We start from the raw sequence: 25,843 nt of genomic DNA, 5'->3' as shown, positions 1-25,843 counted from the left end.
ACCTGTAGTGGGGAGGTACTGAGGCAGAGGGCGCCGGGCAGTTAGGTTGAGGTGACCAGGTATATGCATAATAATAGTGGCGACGGATGGGGATATAACGAGCACAGATTGGGCAGCAGGCAGTCATAATTCAGAGGAGACTGCATATGAATATGCCCTGGCCTCCTCTGATTGGCTGCTGTCCGTGAAGAGGGTGGAGACACCTGGGAGAAGGCAGGGAGACAGCGGTCTTCACTGCTCTTCTCTCCTAACAAGCATCCATTCGCCGTCCTGAAGTGGCGAATGGATTTTGCTAAGCGAAATGGACAGCATAGGTTTCCGTGCTTCTATGAATCGCTCTCCCATCCTATTGCATGGGGAAGCTTTCCAGCCACAGAGCATATGCTTAGTGAAAAGCCCTGTTTTCAGTAAAATAGGGCTTTTCTTTATTTCATGAATAGACCCCTGTGGACGCAGATGTAGCCTACATATGCTGAACAGCTTTATTTTTACACTGAAATTCAGATTTCAGTTTGGATACACCCCTCCCAAATCTAATCTCTCTGCACATTTTAAATCTCTCTCACCTGCAGTGCAGCATGGTTTAACCAAGATACACAGTTACTTGCTCTATCTTACTCTAGGCCTGGTTCAGCAGCATACGGAAATGCGATCACAGCTGCGATAATATGCTGATGCCTGCCACAGCTCAGCCAGCATAAAGATCCCACTGCTGCTTTCTCATATCTGTCTAATGTCGCTGTGCTGCATAAATATTGGTACCATCAATGCACATTGGCGAAGAATGCAGCATTTACAACAAGTCTGACCAGTTGCAAACATTGCGAGTCTCCTCGCACGCAGAGAGTTCTCATGCTGTGTATGGAATCGCAGTAGGTAATTTATGCACGCCCATAAAACGGCGTTCGAGCGGAAGGACACGCCTGCTTTTTTATGACCACTCCCCCATCACCACCCCCAAACCATGCTTGCCTACCCTCCCGATTTGGCCGGGAGCCTCCCGATTTTCGGGTGCCGCTCCCGGCCCCCCGGAAAGGCAGGCAAGCCTCCCGGAAGTCTCCGACCCTCCCCACCTCCCCCCTGAAAAAAACAAATACCCGCAGCGGGGGGCCCGGTGACGCGATCCGCGTCATCGTGGCCCCGCCCCCTACTTCACAATGCCGAAAATCACGGCATTGTGAAGAGGGGGCGGAGTCACGATGACACAATCGTGCGGCTCCGCCCCCAATGGCCAGCCCCGCCCCCCGCTATTAGCCGACAATCAGCTCCCTCCCGGAAGGCTGGAGCTGATTGTCGGCAAGTATGCCCCAAACGCTGACAGCTTGTCCCTCACTTTGCAATGGATTCCTCTGTGCGTCCGTAATCGCAATGAGATCGCTGCGCGTGCACAGTGCAGCTTGTATATATGCGCGATCATTCGATCTGCATGCGTAATCAACATTGCATACGCTGCTGAATTAGGCCCTCTATTCCCAATTCTAAATCAGGCCCTTAGTACATCAGCAGCAGCAGCTTGCATGGCTATACAGGTGTTTCGTACATGACGTACAGTACCAGTAGTGGATCACCGTACAAGATATTTTTTGAAGTTATGCCTTTCAACTACATTATTTTTATATATTAAATATTACAATTTTTATATGCTCTACATAAAATATTAATAGCCAATATGACAAATTGCCCTCACAAACAACTGTGGAACACAGATTATTAGACTTGTATTTTCAGGCGTTACGCAGGATTATTTCATTTATTATCTTTTTACAAAATGTAAATTCTTTATTTTTAAACTCAGTTATTGAAATGGTGTAATGTCATCTTCAAACATTATTATGGGCTAAACACTTTAGTTCTCCCTAGCACCTTACCTGTGGCTGCCGGCGATGATCTCTGGCTGGATACGGAAGTATCCAGTAATTCTGTAATTCCTGTATGTGATACTGAAGTCACTGTCACCGTATTGGGAGCATGGGATGAAATGGACGAAGATTTATTATTACTAGATGTACTAAAAGCACCGTATGTTGTTCCATTAATAGCGCTTGTAGAAGCAGAAGTTGAAGTCTGTACAGAGGATAAATTGCCTTCAGATGCTGTACTTTCAATTTCTGGCAGTAGTTGTGCTGTGGAAATTTTAGGATTTTCTTTCGTTACAACTGGGGTATCTGGAAATGAAATTCACAGTCGTTCAATATTTGCAGTTTGGAGATTTCACAGTCTAATTGTGATGATGTTTATTTGTCTGCTTTATCATTCTATTAAGAATATTTTAGCATGTATATGGATATAACACAATTTTACTATGTATAATAGAATGGTTGCTTAGTGTTCTTAGATACTGTACTGAGCTTTCTATTTCTGGTAGATGTCGTGTAGTGTGTCTTTTAGTTCATACTGGCTGACATATGGGCTGCTCCTTCTGGGAGGGTGCCGCTCGGTCTTTAGAAGTGGGTGGAGCGGGGGTGATTATGTCATTGTGGCCCCATCCCAGCTATGCAATGCCACTATTACCGGGGTCAGACCGCCCACTTCACTCTGGAAGTAGGCAACCGCGGGCGACTCTGGGAGACTTGCCCACTCTCCCGGGCTGCCGGGAGTGCCACCTGATTTTCGGGAGTCTCCCAGATGATCCGTGAGAGTAATCAAGTTTGTGTTACTTACAACTGGAGTGTCTGAGAATGAAATTAACAGTAATTAAGCATTTATCTTTTGGCTTGGCGCCGGTAGCTAATGCCATTTTTAGATGGAGATAGCCATGGTAGCCTATGGGCTACTATCTGCTACATTTCTGTTGGTTTCCTCCCTGGCAGTGGCCTTTGTACATGTATAGACTGATGAGTATGCACAGTCGCACAGCTGGCCCCAAAACCGAAAAGTGAATGGTCGCATTAGCGATCACTTTATTCCTACGCATTGCAGGGATGGACCTTGTCCCAGGATATATTTTTTAATACATTCGGAGGATATATAAATTCTTATTGATAAGATAAGTGGCAATAAGAAATTATATCTATAAATTTTAAAATCTGATAATTAAATGTGCCCCAAAGTGCACTTACCTGTGTATGTTGGTAGAGATGGTTTAGATGGGGATGAGTTCTTAGTGGAGTCTGTGAAGGTAATTATTGGTAATACTGACGATGTTGTCACAGTAGCTAATGAAGAAGCATTCCCTTTTGTGCTGTTGGTATCTGCTGACTCTTGCTTTTGTACAGTTGTATGGTTTGTCCATGGCGAGAATGGCACAGAAGATGTGGTTCTTAATGCTGGTGGAATATGATGCGTTGAGGATGTATTGATGGTTGTAGATGCATTATTTCCGGTAGGTGATATGATACTGGAGTTAGCTAGTTGATTATCTCCATTAGAGGTGTTTGATAATTCTGGCTGGGTTGTCAAAGTATCAGGTGGCTTAGTAAAAGATGTATTATGTGGTATACTAGAGCCCATTGTACCCTTTATAGCCAGTGTAGTGGAGAGCATTCTTGATGTGCTTGTTACAGTAGAAATACTTGTAGTGGCAGTATTAGAGGTCTCATTGGAGGGTAAAGAACCATCTAGTGTTGTAGTACTGGTAGATGTTAAGGTATCTGAAAACAAAATATTATAATCAATATTAATTATACAGTATATTATAACAATTTTACTCATAGTAATTGATATCGAATATAACATGAGCACTTGTATACACTGAAGTGCCAAAAGTCATGGGAGCTATGCCTAGTATTGTGTAGGAACCCCTCTAGCCCGGCGAAGTGCAGTAACTTGATGTGGTATTAATTCCACAAGTGGACGGAAGACCTCTGGAGAGATGTTGATCCGTGCCATCTGGTTAGCTTCCCACAGCTCCCTGATATTAGTAGGTGCAGTATCTCGGGTGCGAATGGACCTCTCAACCATGTGCCATAAATGTTCGATTGGGTTCATATCAAGTGAACGTGGTGGCCACACCATTCGTCGGAACTCGCCAGAATGCTCCTTGAACCAATTTTAGACAACTTGGGCCGATGACACAGTGCATTATCCTGCTGGAATATTCCATTGTTGTGGGGGTGCATGAAGTCCATGAAGGGTTGCAAATGGTCATCAAGCAATGCAACATAGCAGTTACCAGTCATTAACGTATTGAGATGGACCAGCGGACCCAACCCATGCCACGTGAACATACCATACACCGTTATGGAACCACCACTAGCCTGCATGGTGCCTTGTTGACAATTGGGGTCCATGGCCTCATGGGGTCTGTGCCACACCTGAACCCTACCATCAGCCTAAAATAACTGCAACCATGACTCATCGGACCACTCTACATGTTGCCAGCACTCCAGGGTCTAATTAGCGACTACCAAAAGCCCAAATGAGGCGATGTGTCCGGTGTCGTAGTGTTAACTGGAGCCTAGCACTCTGGTGGGTCTTGTGCTCCTATATTCCATGAAAGCTAAAGAACGCTGCACTGACCTGCTGGATATGCATCTGGTACCTCCTGCATTGGATGTGGAATTGAGTTGAGCATGTCTGCTACTGCTAACAATTCTGGCCATTAAGCACCCATAGTCGGCCACTGTGCTGTCGACGGTGGGTGGTAATGCCTTCCATGAAGTATTCCTTGTACACATGTGACACCGTAAATCGAGGAACATTAAATGTCCACACAACTTCGGAAATTGAATGTCCCATCCATCAGAGACCCACTATCATGCACTGTTCGAACTGTCGCCTTACCATTAGCAGCCTAGGCGGTGTTCAGAATGACTCACGAGATTACACCTACCATTACCTTTACATAATGCAGTACCATGACTTTTGTCACTTCAGTGTATATAGACTATAGGGCTCATGTGGAGTAAACAGATTTGCATGTATATAGTGTCAAAGCTGTGGATGTTTAAGAATGTTTGGTGATAATTCATACAGAAAAAGAACGACATTTGTAAATTTTTCTAATCTTAACTAATATATAGGAAGAAAATGCTCCAGAAAGTAATATTTGAAAATCAGAACGACCAGGTACGACAAAGAAAATGATGATCCTGCTACATTGCAAAACATAGCATTGTATAATACAAAGTAAGCTATAAAATGAATTTTGAGCTAGACAAAATAAGTGTTCTTAGTACCACATACCACATTTTTGAGGGTTTTGTATATGCTGGATGTAATTCTCATGATCCATTCTTATATAAGGACAAATAATGCAACAGCAATGTTTCCTTGGGAAATAGTAGAGGTATACCCCTCATGACCTCTGTAACGTAAAGGTCATCTGCCATTTTATCTAAGTGTTCCTGTCTGTTAAATTAATATTGTAAACTGTTTTAGTAATTATTAGGGGTGTGCACCGGCCACTTTTCGTGTTTTGGTTTTGGTTCTGGATCTTTCTTCGTGGTTTGGATCTGGATTGGTTTTGCCAAAACCACCCTTCCGTGTTTTGGGTTCTGGGTTTTCTATTTTGGATCTGTATTTTTTTGGTAAAAAGTATAAAAACAGCTAAAATCACAGAATTTGTGGGATTTTTTGTTCCTATGCTATTATTAACCTCAATAATATTAATTTCCACTCATTTCCATTTGTTTCTGAACACAATATTGTTTTTAGGCCAAAAGGTTGCACTGAGGTAGCTGGATGACTATGCTAAGCGACACAAGTGGGCGGCACAAACACGTGGCCCATCTAGGAGTGGCACTGCAGTGGCAGACAGGATGGCAGTTTGAAAAACTAGGCCCCAAACAGTACATAATGCAAAGAAAAAAAAAAAAAAAAAGAGGTGCAAGATGGAATTTTCCTTGGGCCCTCCCACCCACCCTTATGTTGTATAAACAGGACATGCACACTTTAACAAACCAATCATTTCAGTGCCAGGGTCTGCCACACGATTGTGGCTGAAATGATTGGTTCGTTTGGGCCCCCACAAAACAAGCTGGCAATTAATCTGTCCCTGCACAAACTGGCTCTACGGAGGCAAGATGTCATCCTTATCCTTCTCATCCACCGATTCCTCACCCTCTTCAGTGTTGTGTACATCCTGATCCTCACAGAGTATTAACTCGTCCCCGCTGGAATCCACCACCACAGGTCCCTCTGTACGTTCTGGAGGCTGGTCTCCCTGGAAGAGCTGATAATTCATTTTTATGAACATCATCTTCTCCACGTTTTGTGGAAGCAACCTCCTACGCCTTTCGCTGACAAGGTTCCCGGCTGCACTAAACACTCTTTCGGAGTACACACTGGAGGGGCAGAAAGTTAGGTAAAATAGAGCAAGTTTGTACAGGGTCCTCCAAATTGTCTCTTTTTCCTGCCAGTAAAGGTACGGACTATCTGACATGCCCACTTGGATGCTGTCACCGATGTAATCCTCCACCATTCTGGCAATGGTGACATTATCATATGCAGTGACAGTAGACATGTCAGAAATTCTTGCCAGGTCCTTCAGTCCGGACCAGATGTCCAAACTTGGTCCTGTCTGCCCTGCATCACCGCCAGCAGGTTGCTTAGGATACCAAAGTTGTTTCCTGGCAGCCCCAGTTACGGGAGAAAATTAAGAGAGAGCTGTTGATGTGTCACGTTCCGCTTCAGCTGACAGTGTTTTCACCAGCATGTCTTTGCACCTCTGCAGGCTTGTGTCGGCTGGAAAGAGAGACACCATGTAGGCTTTAAACCTAGGATTGAGCACGGTGGCCAAAATGTAGTGGTCTGATTTCAACAGATTGACACCCTCGAATCCTGGCAAAGTGAATGAAGGGCTTCATCCACAGGTCCCACATACCAAACGGAATCACTCCGTCTTAGCTCTTCCTTCACTTTCTCCAGCTGCTTCTGCAAAAGCCTGATGAGGGGAATGACCTGACTCAAGCTGGCAGTATCTGAACTAACTTCACATGTGTCAAGTTCGAAGGGCTGGAGAACCTTGCACAACACGGAAATAATTCTCCACTGTGCTTGAGTCAGGTGCATACCCCCTCCTTTGCCTATGTCATAGGTGGATGTATAGGCTTGAATGGCCTTTTGGTGCTCCTCCATCCTCTGAAGCATATGGAGGGTTGAGTACCACTGCAATACAACCTCTTGCTTCAGGTGATGGCGGGGCAGGTTCAAGAGTGTTTGCTGGTGCTCCAGTCTTCGGCACACAGTCGCTGAATGGCGAAAGAGGCCAGAATTTTTCGGGCCACCAAAAGCGTCTCCTGCACGCCCCTGTCGTTTTTCAGAAAATTCTGCACCACCAAATTTATTGTGTGAGCAAAACATGGGACGTGCTGGAATTTGCCCAGATGTAATGCCCGCACAATATTGGTGGCGTTGTCAGATATCACAAATCCCCAGGAGAGTCTAAGTGGGGCAAGCCATTGGGCGATGATTTCCCTCAGTTTCTCTAAGAGGTTGTCGGCGGTGTGCCTCTTACTGAAACCGGTGACACACAGCGTAGCCTGCCTTGGAACGAGCTGGCGTTTCTGAGATGCTGCTACTGGTGACGCTGCTGCTGTTGCTGCGTAAGGCGATACATCTACCCAGTGGGCTGTCACAGTCATATAGTCCTTAGTTTGCCCTGTTCCACATGTCCGTGGTTAAGTGGACTTTGGGTACAACCGCATTTTTTAGGACACTGAGGACCCTTTTTCTGACGTCTCTGTACATTCTCGGTATCGCCTGCCTAGTGAAGTGGAATCTAGATGGGATTTGGTACTGGGGACACACTACCTCAATCAATTGTCTAAATCCCACTGCCCTAATGGCAGATACTGGATGCACGTCTAACACCAACATAGCTGTCAAGGCCTCAGTTATGCGCTTTGCTTCAGGATGACTGCTGTCGTACTTCATCCTCCTCGCTAAGGACTGTTGGAGGGTCAATTGCTTAGTAAAAGAAGTAGTGGTGTTCCTACTTCTCTCTGGGATGATGAACGACTCCCAGCAGCAGCGGCAGCAGTAGTTGTAGCAATGCAGGATCCTCCAGAGGAATCCCAGATAGGAGAGTCAGTCATGCCAGTGACATGGCCTGCAGGTCTACTTCCGATCCTTATTGACGAGGAGGGAGTTGACGGTGTGGTTTGCAGGCGCTTGTATACAACAGGACAAAGGGATTTAGGTGTCCCTGGACTGCTTACGGTCTTAGCCACAGTTTCTGAACCTGACAGTAACTTTTTATGACCGCGCTGCAGGTGACGTATAAGGGAGGATGTTCATAGGTGGTTAACGTCCCTACCCCTACTTATTCCACCTTTACATATGGCACATATGGCAAGACAGTTGTTGTCCGGATTTGGATAGAAATATTTCCAGACCAATGAGGTGGAATGTTTGGTCTTCTGCCCAGGCATGACCATGATGGGCTTTTTCATCAAACAGACAACAACTGTCTCCCCCGGTGCCTGATTTAAACAAACCACCTCACCATCAGAACCCTCCTCGTCAACTTCCTCCACAGCACCAGTTACACCAATATCCTCATCCTGTTGTACTTCAACAGTGACATCTTTAATTTGAATATCAGTACTGTGGGTGCACCTTCCAGCACTTGCAGAGGGCGTGCAAAGGGTGGAAGGAGCCACCTCTTCGTGTCCAGTGTTGGGAAGGTCAGGCATCGCAACTGTCGCCACACTTGGACTCTCCATGGGGATTCGTGATATCGTCTTAGAATTAGAAAGCACAGTTCTTTGCTGTGCTTTTGCCAGCTTAACTCGTTTGATTTTTGTAGCGGGAGGAGGGCTTCCATCGTCATGTGAAGCTGAACCATTAGTCACGAACATAAGGGAGGACCTTAGCCGTTCCTTGCCACTCAGTGTCGTAAATGGCATATTGGCAAGTTTACGTTTCTCCTCAGACAATTTAAATTTTTTAAGGTCATTTTCCTGAACTTTGCCATTTGGGATTTTATATGCCCTCTACTATGACATTGGGCATCGGCCTTGGCAGACAATGTTGATGGCATTTCATCGTCTATGTCATGTCTAGTGGCACCAGCTTCAGCACTAGGAGGAAGTGGTTCTTCACCTTTCCCTATTTTATTTTTATCGGACACATTTTTGTCCTCCATTTATGTGATATTGATGCACGTGCGGCTAAGGTGCACACAAACACAGAAAAATATTTTTTTTATTTTTTTTGGAGCGCACTTTGGGGGTTACACCACCCTTCAACAGACGAGCCAGTCGGCCCTTTACTTATGACACAGGCACACGCTTGGCGCTACTTTGTTGATGCACGTGCGGCTACAGCGCACAAAAGTCACAAACACAGAAAAATATATATTTTTTTTCTTTGGAGCATACTTTGGGGGTTACACCACCCTTCAACAGACGAGCTAGCTGGCCCTTTACTTATGATACAGGTGCACACTTGGCGCTACTTTGTTGATACACGTGTGGCTACAGAGCACACAAACAGAAAAATATATATTTTTTTTGCACTTGGGGGGAGCACCCCTGATGGACAGAGCACCCCCTGGACAACACTACAGCACCCCTTTAGGACTACAGCCTTTATGGGACATTGCACAAAACAGCCCAGCCATCCCCTATGGACTTTGGCGTGGACACAGCCCCTATGGACGACAACAGCAGCACAACTCCCACCCTCCCGTTTCACTGTCCACAGCCGGAGTGAAAAAAGGCGCCAACATGGGGACCTTTTATTGAATCCAAAACCCGCGAGAATCCGACAGCGGGATAATGTCGATTTCAGATCCGAGTCAGGCGGGATAACTCGAACCTGACTCGGATCTGGCTCGGATCGGGGGGGCTCGAGGGGTTCGGATTTCAGCAATCCGAACCCGCTCATCCCTAGTAATTATGTCAATCATCCACACTGATGGGCAAAGCTACTGAGACTGTGCTAGTGAGAGGTAAAAGTGGACATTTGTGTCCTTGTTATCAAAACACCATAGCTTTGTACTGTCTTCTTTACTAATGATACACAAATAACATTTGCATCATGTGGTACAAGGGGCCTCATTTAAGAACAATACATAACCCCTACAGCACTTGTCAACAACAAATGTCATCCTTTCAGTATTCAACAAACAGCGGTAATCTAAGATTACCGTTGTTTGTCACTGCATCGTTGTCGCCATCTTTAGATGAGAGCGAAGCCTTCTAGGCACTGCCGGGTCCCCGCCAGATGAAACTGTCATGGACATGTGCAGACTGACCATCGCACATGCGAATAACATAGAAGTCCGTCAGTGGCAGCGAAAGGCTGCCAGCAGGTGAGTGGAGGACGCCTCCAAGGAAGGGGGCATCGCTGGACCTCATCATCGAGGTAAATAATGTTGAATACCAGTGGCATATTCATTTGTATCACTGTGATACTAAATTAAACAGGCCACTGTTATTTAGGTTTGTTGATAAATGGGGCCCTAAGTTTCATACAGATGAGTCCTGCTAAATCTTTGCCGATCGCACTACAAATGTGCGCACGCATCACGTCATGCGATTACCCACAGCAGCATACGCTATGGCTCGCACTGCGATCACGCCATGCATTCCTTCGGAGGTGTGGGTGTGAACACAGTGCGCATACAAGCTCGGGGCGCACCCTCGTACCACATATGTCATGTTTCACTGTATACGCAGCAAAGATGTAGCAGGACACATCTGTATACTAAAAGGGGCTATTACCAAATCCAATATTTAACTAACAACAGTAAGCTTTGCTTATCATTGTTTATGAAGATATCATTACACCATCTGCAGATAATGTTGGTGAAAAAGCCCCCATTGCTGACAATGTGGACCCAGCAAAGCCTTTCCAGTGTCAGCGAAGCTTTCTAGGCTTTGAAGAATCCCCGGCGGGTTCTAGCATTATGTTCATGCACGGACATCCACCACGCATGCACACCTGACAGTATCCACTGCTGGCAATGTTAGGCTGAAAGCAACACAACAGAAGATGACGATGACAATGGACCTTGTTTGACAGGCAGGTGATGTTAAATACTGACTTTATAATAGTAAGTATTACTGCGAGATGCAGTGTGATAATATTCAAAATACATAGCCGGTAAGTAGTTTGAATGTTAAATGGTGCCTAAGGTTAGTAGAGGACTATCAGCATACTGTACTTACTGTTAGTGGTGGTCGGAGCAGTGGCAATTACTGTGGATGTTTGTTTATTAGATGCATTTGCTGAAATGAAAAAAAAATTATTGAGTAAATATTGGAGACTTTGAAACATGAATATATAGAATTGTCTGTGTCAAGAAGTGGATGGAGAATAGGACATGAATCTAAGAGGCGAGATGAAAGGAAGAGGACAGTGAGAATGTAGATGACTATCTGATCCTCCTGCCAATGGGAAGTATGTTTCCACAACTCTCCCAGGATAGCTCCAGTTTTGAGGCGCCTTACTGCTAACCCATCATATACTGTATACACCCTGACTTGGGATATCTGTGATTGTCCCTTCTTCACTGCACGACTGTAACACTTCTCTGCATTGAGAAGATAGGTGGTATAATGAATAACGTACAATGTACCATGTCTGCCTGGCCTAGGAGGAGGAGGAGGAGGAGGAGGAGGAGGAGGAGGAGGAGGAGGAGGAGGAGGAGGAGGAAGACATATTGGCCCCTGGCCAATGTTAATGGTATCCAATTAGAATAAAGAGAGATTATTATTTAGACCTTCAACCAATGTAAATTAAGATTAGAAAACATTTTCTGGGTACCTAAGGTAGTCCATAGTTATGCTAACCTCGTCATATATGGCAATTCTAATAGAAATAAGAGAAACTCACAGCACAAGGGAAGGTAGGTAAAAAACAACAATTTAATTACATGATATACATAAAAATAAAATCATCTAAACTACACAAACAATTTCACAACAACGAAGCACAATTAAATAACTAAGTGTTAGTATTGGGCACCAACACCTATTAAAGTGCCCAAATGATAACTATAAAATAGGTTAATGCACCATCCAAGGTGGAAAGCAGTAACAGACTGTAGTAACTGGATCCCCAATGTGTAGAACTAGAATCCAATGTCAGGATTGCAGCAATACAGAAGCCCTTTAAATTTCTTTAAGCAATGGGAAAACACTCAGAGCCTGATTTAGTAAGGGTCGCAATGCTAAGACGCACACAGTCGGACGGTTTTCACAATCTGCGCATGCATCGCAGTGCACGTGTGCGACCTAGCCATTGCGATCGGGAATGAGAGCGCATTGTGTACGCAGACCCATCGCAGAGTGATTGACAGGAAGTACCATTTGTGGGTGGTGACGGGGAGGTGGTCAAAGAAACGCAGGAGTGCCAGTGCGTTGGGACGGCGTTGCAGGGGCATGCATAAATTAGTCACTGCAATACCATACGCAGCCTGAGGGCTCATAGCGTGCGCTGAAGTAAGCAATTTCTGAGTGAGGTCTGACCTGCCTTACCTGTGTGTATGGGTTCAATGTTACTCAATGTTACTGATTGTTTCACTATGTTGCCCAAGTATACAGATGTGTGTAAGGGGAAGTGGGCATCCTTATGTTAGGCTGAGATCGCATTGCGAATAAGCAGAATTGCGATCCTTGCTTAATCAGGCCCACAGATACCAATACACAGGTGTTAGTATCACCAAAGTAACATTGGAGCAAATGGAAATCTCTTACTCAAGCAGTATACACTTATCCCAGTGGTATACAGGGGACTGAATTATCTGGGTCGAAGTCAATTTGCGCTTTTCGCCTGTTTTCTGCCCTATTCAATTCCAGAAAGTTTTCGCCTGCGCGAAGACTCCATATTCAATTACAGGCAAATAAGTTTCTCCACCCAGAGGAAGGCGAAATGTAGGTGCAAAATCTCTATTTTGGGGTACAAATGTGGCGACTTGATTCAGAACCCTTTGGACACCCCCCTCCCCCCCCAAATGACTAATGAGGCAAAAATAATAAAAGACTTGAAACACCCCAAAAAAAGTAAAAAGTGTTGGAAAATGGGTAAAAAGTAGGGGGCCTGGTATTTTGGGGGGCTGTATGGATGAGATAGGTGTTTTTGGGATTGCAGGAGGCTGCAGCAGGTGTATCTTTGAGATTTTTTAAATCTTCACTTTAGAGACACCAAAATATACTAGTACCCATTTACATGTACCCCAAATTTAACTACGATACTTATGTTTCTAAAAAAAAACATTGCTTTATATAATTTTTCCACACTTATGCAAACATGCATATAACAGCCCTTTGAATCAATATAAGATCACTAAATACTTTTATTAGGGCTATTTATACTCTTCTATATTGATACCCAGGGTCAGTTAGGCTTTTTTTGGAGTACAGACTGATTTCTCCAAAATGTGCTGTCCTTTTCGCGTTTTTGCCTGTTTTGAAATTAAATAGCTCTGGTATATAGTATATGTACCTGGTTTACTCCAGGAGAGAATAATAGTATATGTACCTGGTTTACTCCAGGAGAGAATAACAGCATATGTACCTGGTTTACTCCTAGGGGTTTATTTACTAAAGTGAGAGTTTTTAGAAGTGGAGTTGTTGCCTAGAGCAACCAATCGATTATAGCTATTGTCTTCTAGAAGGTGCTAGATAAATAAGTAGAATCTGATTTGTTGCTATTGGCAACAGCTCTACTTTTAAAAAACAGCACTTTAGTAAATATATACCCCCTAAAGAGAATAATAGTACATGCACCTGGTTTACTCCAGTAGAGAATAATAGTATATGTGCATGGTTTACTCCTGAAGAGAACAGGAGGATATGCACCGGGTTTACTCCTGGAGAGAATAATAGTATATGTGCATGCAGATTTCCTGGCCTCTTTTTCTAATCTGCGGCGGCCTGCTTGAGTGACCCCATGGTCACTCAGCCGGCTGAAGGAATCGCAGATAATCCGATGCTGCGTCCTTGGATGCAGCTCAGAACAGTAATGCATGCAGGAGGTGTAACGCCTACTGCTGCATTACCATATTACAGCTGCTAACACAATAGCATATCTGTCCGCAGTTGAAACAGCCCCTCTGTCCTGCAGTGATTTCTGAAACTCCAGTGATTTTGGAAGCTATACTGATTTTTGTTCTGTAAGTCAGTCTGCTCCTTATATACCCCATTCCAAACAGTATGAGAATACACCTGCCCGCACTGTCATTTACTCCTAATTTGCATAGTTATCCAGGTAAAACAACGAAGGCTGCAGGTGTACTTCAGGGTCCAGACTTCAACCCGGGCAACGCTGGGTATCCCAGCTAGTTATTAATAATTCCAAAAAAGTGAAATCTTTTTATAGCCACTATATGTGTTTATTAGATTTGGTTTAAACAGGAACTACTGTAATACAATTGATGAGGAAAGACCTAATCTGTGCCCCCAACATCTGATCTAATGCAATCCTTTGTGATATAATTACAGCATCACTGGAATTTCCCACATCCCTTTTAACAGGGAATGTGAAAGGGCTCATAGCTTTCTCATTTTGAACATATGGATTGCTCTCAGTGGCAAACGCAGGATTTCTAGAGGGGGGTTTCCAAATGCTTGATATTAGAGCGAGCGAGCCATGAAGAGGGCAGAATTAGTAATTAACCAGCTTTAATATGCGTCATACAAAGTGTATTGTGTGGCAATACTTCCAGCATATACAGGACCGGTGATCACAGTAAGCCATTAGATGCAGCAGGAGGGCCATCCTGCCTGAGCTGAATGTATTTATTTTAGATGTGGGCACCATTCCAGACTATTGGAGCAAGTCCAGGAGCCATGAGGAGCAGCAGAAGGACCTAGCACTGCCCTGGACATATATGTATATATTGGGCTTTATAGCAGTGCATCCCTAAAGCTGGCCATACACGCTACAATTATCGGGGCGATCCGCCTAATATCGGCGGATCGCCCCGATAATTGTAGCATGTGGGGGGGAGCGACGGAGGGTTAAATATTGCTGGGTCGGGCATGCCGGATTGTCCAGCACCCGTCCGATGCGATATTTACCGGTAAACTGTCGGCCGCATCGGGCAGTGTATGCCCAGCCGCAGCCGACAGACAGACATTTCCTGTGTTCCTTCCTAAGGAAGGAACAGGGAAATGTCTCCTCCCCCGGGGGCGGAGCGCGGATGTCGGGCTGATACACTGTGAGAAATCTCACAGTGTATGCCGGCGACATCTGCGGCTGGCAGGCTGCCAGATAAAATGTCATTTTATCTGGCCGTGTATGCCCAGCATAACAGTGTATGTTTTCCACATCTCCTAGTTGATGCACAGGTTATTTATCACTGGCTGATAAATGTTAAAAGATCCACAGGTGGTGCTAATCATTTCATTTGTGATACTGAGAAGAACATGCAGTACTAGTAAAATTCTATTATATTACCATTTCTATTGTGGTCATGGTGTGGGCTGGGGAGGGGGGTTTCCAGGTAGCCGGAACCCCCCCCCCCCCCAGCGTTTGCCTATGGCTCTGAACCTCATGCCAGGCAGACACTTTGCTGCATAAAGGGATTTAGGGATCTATTTATAAAACTGTTTTATTCCAAAAGTCATGTGAAAATATTTTGTTTTTGTTTTTTCCTGCAAGGAAACAGTAGTTTCTGCATAATTCCATATGGTTCCGTACAACGTGGGCTGTAAATTGTTTTTATTCCCTTTTCCCTGATTTTACTCTCCTTTTCTGTCTAGTCTTGTATATAGTATATTCAGTAATGGGCACAGAAATGATATAATGAATTGGGTGCACAGTACTGGTCAGTATGATAAATTGGGAAAAGTCCTGGTATTGTATGTCGGAACAAAGTATCAGTATCATATGTGGGGACACAACACTATGGGAACACAATATTGGTATAATATGTGAGGGGCACAGAGTGGTATAATATGTGGGAGCACAGCAGTGGTATAGTGGTCGGGATACATAACACATCGCAATTTGCATGCGATGCATCCAGACACTCTTCACATGCATGCCAGCGTTAGTTAAGCATGAAGAAAATCCCAAAGGGCAGCTCTCCTGATAAAAGCTGTCGTTTGCGAGTGACGGATTTCCGGGTCTATGACCCAGAAGTCCCTCTGGCATTCCTCTGTGCATGCACAGCAGGATGAGCGCGCCGCATGCAGAGAGGGATCCAATTGGATCCCTCTTACATCACTCTGCGATTAGAAGCCCATAGGCTCTATAGGATACCCACCGCAGCCAAGCATTCTGGGGCTTGGTGCATGGGACAAATGCTGTCAAACCCCCGAAAACTGCATTTTCTGGCTTTTTATGCATCACCACAGATATAATCTATGAACAGTACTGGTATAATATGTGGAGATACAGCACCAGTATAATATGGAGACACAGTAGTGGCATTATATGTGGGAAGTAGTGGCATTATATGTGGGGGCACAGTACTGACATAATATTGTAATAGAGGGGATCTATATATGCATATACTTACGTTTATAAATATATATGTTAGTGGGTGGCGCTTGACACACACAACACAGGGGTATTTAATAAGCACTTTATTGGTGCATTAACCACATAGAATAATACAACAATTCTATAAAGCTCTCGGTAATGGTGTAATATACATACAATAAATGTTTATATTAAAACATATCTATCTGTATAAAAAAAGAATTGGCATAAGACAATCTATAAACTGTAAACTAGTGACAATAGTCCATTACAAGACGACTTTAAACGTGAAGCTCACTAATTCCATACAGCCTTAGTATAGTTCACTGATACAGTATCCAATGCTGCTTTATATGACCTTATTAGAATCCAGAAAACACACCGCTTACCACTGGCAATAGATGTTTCCACACAGTACACATGAATAACTTACGTACGTATGTACATCGGGCAGTCACATAGCATGTAAGTCAAGTCTGAGCAGCCGCAAACACTGCAGCTCTCCTGACACGCAGAGAGGTCTCCTGCTGCGCAGGAGATCACAATGACTAATTTATGCACAACCACAAAACAGTGTTTAAGCAATCAAACACACCTGCAATTTCCTAACCATCCCCTGTCACCACCCCCAAACGGATTGTGGGAGAAAATCGGTGCACCAGGAGGAAACCAACGCAAGCACAGGGAAAACAAACTCCACACAGTTAGGGCCTTGGTGGGAATCAAACCCAAGACCTCAGTGCTGTGAGACAGTAATAACACCATTCATGCTGCCCAAATGTGGGCTGGTGTAATATGTGGAGGCACAGTACTAGTATAATACAGGGGCAGAACTATGGGAGACAATGGAGGCACCTGCCGCCGGGCTCCAGCTCTGAAGGGACACCTCCTCCATTGTCCACAACATATTCACCCCACTTAGGGCTGTAACTATGTATCCAGAATGTACCGTCACGGCCGCCCAATACATGGTTCCTCTTCCCGGCACCTTAGAAGCCACCATACACTAGTAAAGAGCTCCATGTCAGACCATCAGCTGCTGCCTTCATCTATCTATAGCCTGTCTGCATGCAAATTGCTACATTACAGTGTCAACAGCTGTGACGGGAGGGGCACCAAATTATAACTTGCCTCCAGGCATCTGGGATGAATTTACACCACTGGTATAATATGTGGACACACAATACATGTATAATATATGGAAACAAAGTAGTAGCATAATATATGAGAGGGCACAGTAATTGTATAATATGTGGAGACATAGGGCCTGATTCAGAGCCGGACACTCTGAAAGAGCGCTTGCTCTGAATCAGGGCGTTATTTTTTTTTTTTGTGCGGCCTCCTGGCCGCTCGCATAGCTGTGGGTGACCACCCACAGCTAGTGCGAGCGGCCAGGATGATGGTCGCGATGGTCAAGACCATCGTGACCATCGGGGCTTGCGACGAGACCCTTATTGTAGGGACTCGTCTGCCGCAAGCCCCAGAGAGCTTCCGGCTCTAATAGAACCGGAAGCTCTCCCACTGACATCACTGGTGATGTCAGTGGGGCTGCCCACAAACGGCAGGCGTTCGCTTGGGAACGCCTCAGTTTTGAAGCCACCCACCCGCCACGCCTCCTAAACGGTGCGAGCCGTCGATCAAAATCGACAACCGCCCCTTTTTGGTGCGAGAACTGGAGCGATGGAGCACCCGTCGCTAGCAGGGTCTCACGCATGCGCACGTCAGAGCTGGCTTCGGCATGCGCAGTGGCCAAACATCGACCCGCTTGCGAGTGCATAGCGCTCGTGAGCGGGTCTGAATCAGGCCCACAGTACCAGGATAATATATGGCAGAGCCCTGTGCCGGCCCCTCCCACTGAGTGTGTAACATCATGATGTAGCGCAAAGGGAGCATGCCCAGCAGCTCAGATATTGGCTGCATATAGTGTGCAGGGTTCCGTGATGCTCCGCGGGTGCTGCAGCAGCAATCCAGGCTGCAAGGTGCCGTTCTGGACACTCTACTAGCTGCTAGACGGCCCCACCCATGGAGCCTCTGCGCTCTGTGCCTGATTCAGACCTGCTCGCGAGCGGGTCGATGTTTGGCCACTGCAATGCGCGTGCTGGAGCCGGCTAGCGACGGGCACTCCATCGCTCCGGGTCTTGCACCAGAAGGTGGCGGCTGTCAATTTTGATCGACAGCTCACACCGTTTTGGAGGCGGGCAGGGGGGTGGCTGGCCAAACGGAGGCGTTCCCGACGGAACGCCTGCCGTTAGGGGGCGGCCCCACTGACATCACGAGTGATGTCAGTGGTGAGCTTCTAGCTCTATTAAGAGCTAGAAGCTCACTGGGGCTTGCGGGAACAAGACCCTACCGCAAGGGTCTCGTCGCAAGCCCCGATGGTCGCGACCATCACCTGGCCGCTCGCAATAGCTGTGGGTGGTCACCCACAGCTATGCGAGCGGCCCAGAGACCGCACCACAAAAAAAAAACAATGCCCTGATTCAGAGCGAGCACTCTTTCAGAGCGTCCGGCTCTGAATCAGGCCCTCTGTGCAACAGTATTTGTCGCCAATAGATAGAGACGGTCCTGATATATAAAGACACAACAGTGGTGTAAAATGTTGCAAAATATGTACCAGTACCAAAATATGTGGGGGAACAGTACCAATAAAATATGTGGGGGAATACTGGTATAATACAGATGCGACCTCATACACTGTGGCTTCAGTCATGCCAAACAGCCACTCTTGGCACGCCAGATCCCGGGCAATGTTGAGCAACCTTTTCGCTCAAAATGTGCATCTTATTCATGTTAGAAGTGGAGTCTTCAACAACATGGCTCCTCAAGGGACACTTATGTTCCCTCATCAAGATGGCCACTGATACCCTGCCTGCACATGTGTGGCACCATCTTGCTTCACAGTATATGAGCGGTTCAGTGTAGGGCGACTGTCCTCCACTTAGCTCCTGAGACTTGAGACCAGTAACCACTTATTACCGCAGTTCTAGAGCCTACACCGTTGCAGTAGTACATGAGAGTCACCAGCTGATGAGCTGCCTAATCCTGCCTTGGACAGAACCAGTGTAACAATGAATTTGAAAAAGGAAACAATCTTACTTGCGCTCTAGATTGTCCCAACTGCATACTGTATTTAATTATCATGTGACGAAAGAGTCCAGTTCCCCAATTCCACTCTAGACAACCCAAACGGATATCTCACATAGGGCTCTATTTACTACAATCTGCATTGGTAATGCAGATTGTAGTGTGATATTACCGACTGAATTCGCATTGCGAATTCAGGCAATATCACAGGGATTTACTACAGATCCCTTGCAGGGACAGAGCTTGTGAGAAAGCTCTGTCCCTGCGAATCCCCTCAGCACACTAGTCACTGAATTTTCGCAAAAAAAATACCGTGACAAGTGCCCCGCGCATGTGCCGAGCGGCCGCCGCTGCTACCCCCCCCAGTGCTAAGCCCCGCCCCCCGGCGCTAAGCCCTGCCCCCGTGACCGCAGACCCCCCCCTCCTCCCCCCATAGGGCTCTATTTATTAACATTATTTTTACTAGAATAAAGTGAAAAAGGGTGTTTTCACACCCTTTTCACATTATTTTAGTATCACCTACAGTTACTAAAGGGCAATTGGAGTAGAATTCATAAAATTCTACTCCAACCCCTAAGTATCACTTACTTTTAGTAAGCAGATCGCATTTCCCATAATTGTAATGGGAAATGTGATCAGACCAGAGTTACTAAAAATAAATTGTAAAAAAATGCCGGAGAAAGCCCTGTGATAATAACCAGGGTCTCCCCCGGTTACCGGACTCCTGCCCTGCTCTAACAGGGAGAGCAGAGCCCGGAGCCGGCCCCAGTAATCAGCTCTGTGGTCTAAACAGACCACACGCTGATACAGTGTAAAAAAAAAAGTAAAAAAAAATTTAACAAGTGAGAATAATTATAAACAGAAAATTGACAGGCCCGAGCAGCGCCCCCTGCCCTGCGGTACCCTGTGCTGTGACACATGTCACACCACCCTAGTTAGGGCCCTGTGCTAGATATGCAAATTATTGTATTGGAAACTTGCTCTTTTGGGCACGGACATTGGGATTCCAGGTAAGAAAAAGATTGAGTACCAGCAGTGCCAGCCCCCATGTAGCAAGACCTTAAGATGCACCAGGAATTCAGCTTCCTGGTCCTGGTAGTGGACCGGCCCCTATTTGTGATGTTATTACATCACATGTGCGGTATTTGGGGCTGGCCCAAAGCACATCATTGCTCTATTACGGCCCTGGCACCATTGCTGTAATATTCTCATCACTTCCAAGTCATTCCAGCATCCTTGCTTAATTAATTTTCATTCTTATATTGACTGAATTCAATATTATAATTTTTTTCAAATAAATATTGATTTATTGTTATATCATGTTTAATTTTAGCCATTGGAACTCAAGCCTTTAGGTTACATTGGTTTCAATCTACTTATATGTACAAAGAATTATAAGTGTGGTAATCAAGGAAAAATAAAGATTGTGGAGTAGGTGGTTTAAGCCCCAACCAGGACCACTACTGCAAGAAATATACCCCTTTCATAGTGCATTTGTCTGTGTCTGTAGTGTAAGTACAAAATGTGTATGTTAATAACAAAACACTTTTATTCAGGGGAATATATTACTTACCACAGCGCAGGGTAAGATCTATTTCGAGTCTTGGGAAGTCCCAAAGCTGTTTAGTCCAACTGATAAGATTCCCTTCGGAACAATCGTTCAGTTCATCTTGGGATCTTGCATAATTCCATAGCTGGAAGTTGTATAGAAATCCAATAAAGTTGGAATTCTCAATTAAAGTAATTTCTGCACCATTCCTGTTATGGTTAGCACCCAACACCAGGCTTCCATTGCCTTTAAACAGAGCATCTTTAGTTGTAGTGTGATATACACATGTATCATCGAAACAAACTTTCAGTTGGCTTGTTGACTTCTTCCAGATTATGCACACCGAATTCCAATGGTATTGCTTTAGAATGTTCTCATATTCATGCACCACTCCCAAATGAGATATTACAAGTTTATGAGACTGCACACCTAAGCCAAGTTCAGGAGGTTGATTCCCATTTTCAACACAGTATGAAAATGCAGTCCAGGAGTTACTACCAGTTTCAGGAAATAGGTCCAGACACAGTGTAAATTCAGATAGTGCCGGGATATTGGTAATGGGCAGTGTTGCGGAGTGCCTTACTGAAAAAATTGTTGCTTTTTGCTTTGCAAATAAACTTGTATCTGCAAATACAAAAAAAGAAAAAAGGAAAGGTCTTAGTCCAGTTCAAACCAACATGTCACATAACAGTATTAGTAGATGCCCTTCAATCACACATGGGAGGGTCAGATATGTTGTGGCTTAACACAAATCTGATGTGACTGCATCCCATAATTCCACTTGCAACTAGGGGCAATTATAAATTTATACACTGCAGTCTTACTAATATTGGCTTGGTCCGAAAAAGACTGACCTCATGTGGGCAGGTGAGAGGTACACATAATGATTCTTACAGTTTAAATACAAGCTGACCCATAATGATAATGCATTTCATGTTATTGACACATATATACATATATATATATATATATATATTTGAAATATAAATGATCCTCCCAACTTTCTACATCTGAAAACTCCTGATACCAGGGAGTGTATAGAGATACACATTGAAGTGCCAAGTTATATAGTATGTGAATGGCTCTTCTATTCTCAAAGGGTTTACTACATATTATAAAAATCTAATTTATTCTACAAATAAGATATTACATGAAAAGAAATGCTTTGCCATTCTACATGTTGCAGACATAACTGACATAATATATTATTAACAAACAAGGTTATTTGATACGTATTTAAATATTCCTGTGCCCAGGGCCGGCTCTAGGGGTGTTTGACCAGTGCGGTCGCACAGGGGCGCCACCCATAGAGGGTGCACCCGTCCCCAACATGCCGATTTCAGTACTGTCCCGCTGTTCCACCCGTGGGCCGTGCCTGACCCCGGAGTCTGAATGGATGCTGCGCGCATGCACGCGGCATCCATTCAGTGCCGCGAGAGGGCACGCCTACAAATAACGTCACGTAGGGGGCGTTGCCTATGGTAATTAGGCCATGCCCCCATTTTCAGTGTAAGTGCACCCTGTTAAGAGCCGGCACAGGATGCTCCGACCCCTGGAGCCGGCCCTGCCTGTGCCAGCTCTATGTACAGGGCCAGCACAAGCCCTGGGGGTGGCCACTGCTGGTCCTTAACCCATTGGTTTTTACTTTGGCAGGGGGTAGGTGAGTGTGGCATTTGACTGTGACATCATAGCCAAGCGCTACAATCGAATGGTGGGTACACGCTACACGATATGCTCCCTGAGCGATATCATGTAGTGTGTCCCCGGCAGGCTGTGCTCAATGTCATTCATGACATTGAGCACAGCCATTGACCGATATCATTAACGATATCGTTCAGCGCCGGGCTCTCTCCCCCATTCCCTGACATGCAGCAACCTGACGAGGTCGTCAGATTGTGCTGCATGTTCAGGCGATGGACAATGTCGGAAACGACCAGCGGGAGTGCGCATCGCTGGTCGTTTCCGACATGAAAGTGCACGATTACTGAGTGATTGCACGATTACGATGTCGTAATCGTGCAGTCGCTCAGTAATATCGCCCAGTGTGTACCCACCATTAGTGTAATACTGACATGGAAGAGTATAAAACCCCTTCAGTAGCTGTACCTGGAAGTGACGTGAGGGCGGAAGTGGAGGTTTCTGCCCACACTTTCCAGGAAAATATGAAAGACGGCCCCTTGCGGACACGGTGGCTCGCTTCGATCGCCACAACAATATATTCCCCCTCTATGCTCTCTTGGATGGTAGGGAATGACGTTGGACACTGGCTGATGATGTCATCATACAGAAACGGAAGGGGATCTATCTCATTCCATTCTTTTGACATGGAGGGGCTGCAGCTTCATACGTGAGAAGATGTCAATGGCCGTCGCTTTATGTGGGGGTGACGCAGGGATATTTAACAGACATAGGGCCTGATTCAGACCCACTCGCGAGCGACTGTCCGCTCGCAAGTGGGTCGATGGTCTGCACTGAGCACGCGCACGACGGAGGGAGCTCCGTCGTGCGCATGCGCCAGACGCGACGAGCGAAGGACTTTCCTTCGCTCGTTGTGTCTGATCAAAGGGGGCGTGCTGTCGATGTTGATTGACAGCACGCCCCCTTTGGTGGGCGTGCCTCCCTGACGGGGGCATTCCCAAGGGAACGCCTGCCGTCAGAAGCCAGCCCACTGACATCACTAGTGATGTCAGTGGGAGTGATTTTGGCTCTGATAGAGCCAAAATCACACCAGGGCCTTGCGGTTGAAAACCTCAACCGCAGGCTCCGGCTCGCAGTGGCGATGGTTGCGACCATCGCGGCCATCAAACTGCACGCTCGTATAGGCTGTGGGTGGTGACCCACAGCTATCGAGCGTCCAGGAGGACGCTCCATAATTATGGAGGGCGGCCCTCATTCAGAGCGTGCGCTCTGCTCAGAGCGTACGGCTCTGAATGAGGGCCATTGTATTTCATTCAGAGTTTTAGTTTCCCTCTAACCACCGGCACCACTGGTTTGTATAATGGTAGCGCTGGTCTTGCCTCTGTGAGAAGCTAAGATATATGGCATTGTATGTATGTGTCCTTATCTAGTAATGTTTCATTAATGTATTTTGGAGAAAAGACAACAAATGTATTTTAAAATTTCAATTAATCATGACTCCAGTGATTAAGTGACTAGAGTTTTGCACATCATGGCTAAATTTTCCCCGCCTCCATTTTGTGCTTTACAGACTGGTGTCCCGCCACTGCCCCCTGTGCTTTCCTTCCTGGCCCTGCCCTCCTAGACAGTGCTCCTTTTCCTGTTCCCCAACCTTAATATAAAAGCTGTTTCAGTTACTGTATTTGTTGGCTGAAATGTTTAATTTATGTTCTTGTATTCACGCCTTGTGCCTCTTCACCTGACTGCACTATGTCTCCTCTGTTGATGTTGCGTGACCCTCTGTTATGCCTGATTAGTGCATCCTTAGATAGAGCAACACATGTGCTACAGGACAGACAATAAAAACTGAGCTTGTCATCGCTCTGCAAAGGCTCATCACACTTCACCACCATAGCTATAGGGTTATTTGCAGCAGCCAAATGCACCACTGGTTAAATCTCAGGTTTCTCTGCAGCCTTTTAGTACATTTTAGAGAGGCGGTAAGAACCCTTTTTTGGTAACAAAAGAAGAAAAAGAAAAAAACACAGAAAAAAGGGGTTATCACCACTTGATACATGTACCTCATTGTCTAGTGGGCACCTGTCATACACCAGACAATAGAGACGTGAACAAATAGAAAGGTTGTACATAGCAACCAATAAGCTTCTAGCAAAACATAATAGTAATGTTAATAAATATATATATATATATATATATATATATATATATATATATAATTGACTTTTGACTGGGACAAAACCTGCCTGATATGGAAATCCCAGGGGTCAACCAGCTCCAAGGATCAGTCTAAAATATGTGTCATAGTCCAAGGGACAGTGGCGAAGAAGCATTATCGTGAGTTAGGTAAGGGGACCAGATGGCTGCAAAATGGTTTACTTTATTGTTTTTGTTGCTAGAAATATGTTCATTATAGTAAATCTGCCATATGGCTTCCTTATTTGGAGGAGAGGGGAGGTAGGTTTCCTTTCTTACAAAATAAAGTAATCTGACATTTTGTTCCATGTAACATGTTCCATATCAGTTAGTGAGAGGGCTTCAGATTTTCCGGAATGGGCTTAGGGACATGACGAACCGGCTCCAAGTGGGAACAATTATAGGACAATAACAATAACTCTATACTAGAGAAAGCATTCAGAAGTCCAGATATGGGGGATTCTAATGCCAAGATTTCCTACAGCCTGGCATAAAAAAACACAAGGGTCCCCTAATTTCACGTGGTGTGTCCACATAAACCTTTCCTAAAATCGAGCCGTGTGGCCAAATTTGCCATGCCTTTGAATCTGTGTATTAGCCATGCCTTGTGATATTTCTTAAAATTTGCAACTTTAATCTAATACTTAATACAAATACCTTGGCAGGAAAAAAAAATGTGGGATCTATCTAATTGCTACTCATTGTGGTGCATCTTAGCGTGACGGCATCTTGTGCCAAATGAAGAAAAAAAGGAAAAGGTGTATGAGGACACATTTGTAGGTTGTCTACTATAAAGCTGTAAGCCTTGTTTAGCTACCATATTATTCCTACACATGTTATACCTTTCATTCAAACTATTAAGAAAAATGCACTATCATTTTTGCGTGCATATCTTAACATGGGAAACAAACTGTGTGTAGAATCTGTCTGTTTGTGGCTCTTACTTCAGCATTATCTACCATTTCAAATCATCAAAGTATTTATGGTAGTGATTAGAGAAAAATACACACATTTGCTCTTACAGTAGTCACTTTCTTACAACTTCAGTCAGCAAATCAG

The 25,843-nt window shown here is 45.1% G+C and overlaps 1 protein-coding gene across 1 annotated transcript in view; it reads right to left on the bottom strand.

Moving 5' to 3' along the window:
- The window catches only part of ADGRG4 (adhesion G protein-coupled receptor G4), a 127,636-nt gene that overhangs the window by 94,684 nt on the left and 7,109 nt on the right, over positions 1–25,843 (bottom strand). The window contains 4 exon segments of the mRNA XM_088465848.1: positions 1,869–2,165; positions 3,060–3,590; positions 11,058–11,117; positions 20,978–21,577. Coding sequence (XP_088321974.1) covers positions 1,869–2,165; positions 3,060–3,590; positions 11,058–11,117; positions 20,978–21,577 — 1,488 coding nt within the window.

Source organism: Taudactylus pleione, unplaced genomic scaffold (genome assembly GCF_031769625.1).
Source record: "Taudactylus pleione unplaced genomic scaffold, aTauple2 ptg000064l, whole genome shotgun sequence".
Taxonomy (NCBI): Eukaryota; Metazoa; Chordata; class Amphibia; order Anura; family Myobatrachidae; genus Taudactylus; species Taudactylus pleione.
This window is presented reverse-complemented; position numbering and strand designations above follow the sequence as displayed.